The 4,796-nt window shown below is 51.8% G+C and overlaps 1 protein-coding gene across 1 annotated transcript; it reads right to left on the reverse strand.

Moving 5' to 3' along the window:
- Nucleotides 1–1,308: 1,308 nt before the first annotated feature.
- Nucleotides 1,309–3,637, reverse strand: LOC136052868 (transmembrane protein 121). The gene has a single exon (XM_065743299.1). The coding sequence runs from the start codon at nt 3,108–3,110 to the stop codon at nt 2,172–2,174; it is 939 nt and encodes a 312-aa protein (XP_065599371.1). The 5' UTR covers nt 3,111–3,637; the 3' UTR covers nt 1,309–2,171.
- Nucleotides 3,638–4,796: the final 1,159 nt, after the last annotated feature.

Genomic DNA, 4,796 nt, shown 5'->3' on the forward strand with positions numbered 1-4,796 from the left:
ACATTATGGTCGTAACGTTTCCTCGGGTTGCTGTGATCAATACATTTGAGACGCCGAACATGTCAAAACCACATAGAACATTTATTAAGGTGAAATTAAATGAGCACGCGTGAATCAGTAACCTAAATGGGTGTTATCCTTCAAGGATGCCAGACCTGAAACCAGGCACGCGTGAAACCCCGTGGCACTCAGAGCTGTGCTGTGGGGTGGAAAGCTGTCCCCGTCCCCCGCCTCTGCTCAGTGCCACCTGCACTCCCACACTGCTTCCCAGCCTTCCCCAAGGCACTGCCCACGAGCACCTGCAGGTTCCCTCTGCTCAGACCAGTGGAAGAGCTGCAAATAAAGGCTCATAAATCAATTACCCGAGTGACAGAATGTGATTAGATACTTGGGAGTTAATTGTACAGATGCTAATCGCACGTATTTTAATGGCACCAGTAGAGTTGTAATATATAATTCCATAGGTATCCCCAGAATAATTTAGCAATTTAATTAATTTCTGCTAATGCCTTCTGAATCACCTGCACTCTTCCTCCTGGGGGAAAGGAGGCAGAAACTTTTCCAGCCAGCTACATCTATTGCAAACTCACGGCCGTTAGCAACAACACCACTTTATTTCTCTATGGATTTATTCCCAGCAGAGGAGCCCCCACCACCCCCAGGCAATGGGGTGCCCGAGGAGAGCTTGACAGCAATGCAACCGGCTGTTCCTAAATGTGGAAAGCTGGATTGGGGTGGTGCAAAATGCTTTGGACAGATCATGATGGATTGAGAAGATGGAGGCTAAAATGAGCTGTGGATTTAGGTCAAATTCAAGGAGCAAAGCCAGGAGAATTTGTGGAAGGAAAACGTAAACAGCAGAGGGCATTTTATTCCAGTCACCTCCAAATGAAATGGTTGGTTTAGAAAAAGCAAAAATGCCCAGTTCTGTGTGGTTGCGATGCAGTTTAACTGCTTGTTTCCCATTTTTCTCCCATCCCAAGCTAAAGAATCTGAGAGTTGCCTGAACCCTTGAGACACCATTTCACCTGGACAAATGTAAGTTAGCTTTTGGGGACCAGGACAGACAGACACTAGAGATCTGGGCCACATACTAGCTGCCCTCCCCCTTCCCCCAGTGGCAGAAAAGAGACCACAAGAAGTTATCATTCTCACTGGGCTTTTATTATCCCACTGGCCCTCATTTCCAACCCCATTCCCAGGGACTGAGCCCCTTGTCACCACTTCAGCAGTGGAGACCTGGGTACATCCCAGTGATCTAACATACAGTGTGGGGACATTCCCAGTTCTCCAATGTCTTTCTGAGCATTTCTTTCTTTCCTTTTTTTTTTTTATTTTTTTTTTAATTTGAAATATTTTATTTTAAAAATATAGTAGCTGTGGAAAGCAGCCCTCTTTACAAATGCTTGATGCCAGAGTGAAACGCATCGTTGCCATCCTCCTCGGTGCCCACGTGTGCTGGCATGGGAGGGGCCTGTAGGGCAGGAGCAAAACAGAGAGACCCTTCCAAAAATAGAAATATTGTGCTGAGTCGTTTCAAGTGAATGAAATCCATAAAACACCAGCATGAGGTTGGCTCCAGCTTGGCACGTATTGCTCCTGGCAGAGCTGGGACGGGGCTGTCCTCGCTGCCACCTGCCATGGGGACATAGGACCCGGGGAGATGTTATAAATAGTGAACTGTAAACACGACCATTGGGATATGAGACATCTACAATCACAGGATTGACTGGTTCAGACACCCCACCCTCCCCCCAGCCCATACACCCATGGCCCTGTCCCCACGCCATAAAAAGGTCTCCAGTAACAAAATCTCCATTCCAGTCTTGGGGTCAAGGCGAGGTGCTCCAGGAGTAGAAAGGGACATCGCAACCTCAGTGGTCCTTGCTTGGGAGGGAAGAAGTTGGCAGGAGGGAGACAGAAGATTAGCTGGTTCGGGTCCTTCACAACTTCATTTGGTTTGACTGGAGGACTCCTAGGGTTATACCTGAGATGAAGACGTCTAGGGGACACTCCATAGCTCAATTACAACGTGGTTGGTGTTTTGTGCCTAGAAGAGCCCTCACTACTGGGATTTGTCCCTCACACTCATCCTATGCAGCCAGAAAGCAGCAGCACCGCTCCTCCGCTCAGCACGGAGTATCAGAACCAACTCCCTGAGCCACCACCCATCATGTGTCCAGGATCTCACTGGTGGGCGATGGCTCGTGGGGGATGCTCTGCGTGCTGTGGATGGTCTGGTTGTGGGATAGGGAGTTCTGCTGGAGCTCCAGGGCGATGGCATTCTGGGGAAACTCTTTCACCTGCCTCTTGTACTCCAGGAAGGTGCAGGCCTTGGTGGCGATGGCGATGATGTTCTTCCCAATAAAGATGGTGGAGACCCTGCTGTCCTGGAACAGGACCATATTGATGGCCCGGATGAAAATGGTGACAATATTAATGGTAACCAGGCTGAGGACGGGATAGAGCATCATTTTCTGCGGGGCAATGTGCTCCCCTTGCATGCTGATCTCGCTGAGGGACACACAAGGCAGGATCAGGAGGAGGATGTAGCAGTAGAAGAACATGAGCCCCTCCGCCCAGATGGGCAGGCCGGTCCTGTGCGGCTCCCACAGGTTGGCCTGGATGTCCAGGATGTCCAGCAGGTCGAGGGCCACCCAGAAGAGGCGTCCCCGCAAGTCCTCTTTCTTCCGAAAAGTCCGTATGTACTCCATACTGTCCAAGGCCACCAGCACCAGGTAGAGCCCCGGCACGCAGATGGAGAGCAGTAGCGTCAGGGCCTTCCTGGCCACTGTCTCCAGGTTCTTCTTGTCCGCTTTGTAGTTCTGAAAGATGAAATACAGTTTGATCTCCAGCACAAAGATGTACAGGAACCACAGGATCATGGCGTAGCCCCGCTTGGCCGTCTTCACCTCCGCGCCCACCCACACCGCAACATAGCGCAGCACGATGAGGAAGCAGATGTCCCCCACCAGCACGATGATGCAGACCCCAATCTTGCGGGGGCCCTGGTTCTGCTCCACCAGGTAGGCGTCCATGAAGGCCATGCTGGTCATGATGACGATGGTGGTCAGGCAGACGTGACGCTTGTCAGGTGGTGGCAGCACCATGGTGAGACAGCCTCACGCTGGCACTAGGGGATCAGGCCTGCCAGCAAGGTGTGGGCAGACATCAGTGTGGGCACCACAGGCTGCTGTGTCCCCACTCGAGGAGCAGCAGGTCAGCTGGAAGCCACGCTCCTCAGGGTGCTGTCCCAAGCTGCTGGCCGGCCGAGCGGTCCTAGGCACCTTCCTCTGCCAGCAGCCAGGGCTCACACAGGGTCCCTGCTCTGTGTCCCTGCTGTCATCATGGTCTCCAGCCCCATGTGGCAATGCACTTACTGACTCCTGGCCTCAGAGCCCTGTGCAGATCCTGGGAAGTGTTGCAGGAAATCAGGCAGCAGGGAGAAGAGAGCTGGTAAGAGAAGGAAGAGGAGGCAGTCCTGGATTGAGGCCCTCCCTGTGACCTCACGGGGAGCCACCTCCACACCAGTCCAGGTGGGGCTGTGCTGCGCCCACAACAAACACCATGAGCTCCTGCTGCCTGTGGCTTTGAACGTCTTGCTCCATCCCGTCTCTGTGGAAAAGATGACAAAGAACAGGCATTAGGGATCCTCTGTGCTGCAGGACTACAGCCCCCACCCCCTCAGTGGGAGCCAGGCTCCCACCCACACACCCTACCATGGGTGGACACAGTCCATGCATACTTTATTATTCCGTGAAAAAGCCACTCAATGTTAAAGGTTGGAAAAGACTTCCACGATTATCTAGTTCAACTCCAGCCCACCCCCACCGTGCCCACTGACCCTCAGTGGCACATCTCCACAGCTCCTGAACATCTCCAGGGATGATACTACACCAGCTCCATGGGCAGCCCATTCCAGTTCATCACCACTCTTTGAGAGAATGAATTTCTCCTACCATCCAACCTGGACCTCCCTTCACACAACTTGAAGCCATTACTTCTCATCCTATCACCGTTATCTTGGAGAAGAGACCAACCTACCTCACTACAACCCCCTTTCAGGTAGTGAAGAAAGGAGCCTAAGAAAGCCAAGCATAAGAAACCTCAAGACACCAAATCCTTGCCCTTCTTCACATGAAGAAGCTGCTTATGTTGGCAGAGCCCTTCCCAGCTGTGACAACACATGTGCAAAACTCACATCTTGGGTACGATCTGCTCAGGACCAATGCAAGGAGCCCAGTGGGATGGATGCATGCCCATGCTCGGAGCTTCCCAGCATGGCAGGCACTGCACTCCAAGCAGCCTTGCACTCACCAGCATGGCACCTTGCAGGCACTGCTTGTTCCTTCTGTTTGTTCCTCCTTTAGCTTTCAGGTAAAAATATATAGCCTCTGCTGCAACCGCTTTCAGGCTTCTGCCAAGTTTTACTGAGGATTTACAGCCAAGGATAGATAATTCCAGATAAATTAGGTCTCTCAAAAGGGAATGGTGCTTATTTTTCTTTTTTCTCTCCCCTCTCAGCATTTATTCCTTCCAAGGACTGTGGTTATTGGAGGGCAGCAGTTCTCACACCAGCATGGGCACTGCGAGAGCTGTGCAAGGGCTGCTGCTCCCTCCACCTCTCACAACCCTGCCTGAATGGAAACAGGGAGGTCTCCACACTGAGTGATTCACGACTGCCCTACTGGGAGGGGGAAGTACAAGTCCCCTCGGAGGACTATTACAACAAACAGGTGGTTCTTAAACAATCATTTTAAACAGTCATTACTTGGGAAGTCCCACTTCATAATTTT

This window comes from Cyrtonyx montezumae, unplaced genomic scaffold (genome assembly GCF_038088225.1).
Source record: "Cyrtonyx montezumae isolate F1298 unplaced genomic scaffold, pur_monq_1.0 scaffold_1, whole genome shotgun sequence".
Lineage (NCBI taxonomy): Eukaryota > Metazoa > Chordata > Aves > Galliformes > Odontophoridae > Cyrtonyx > Cyrtonyx montezumae.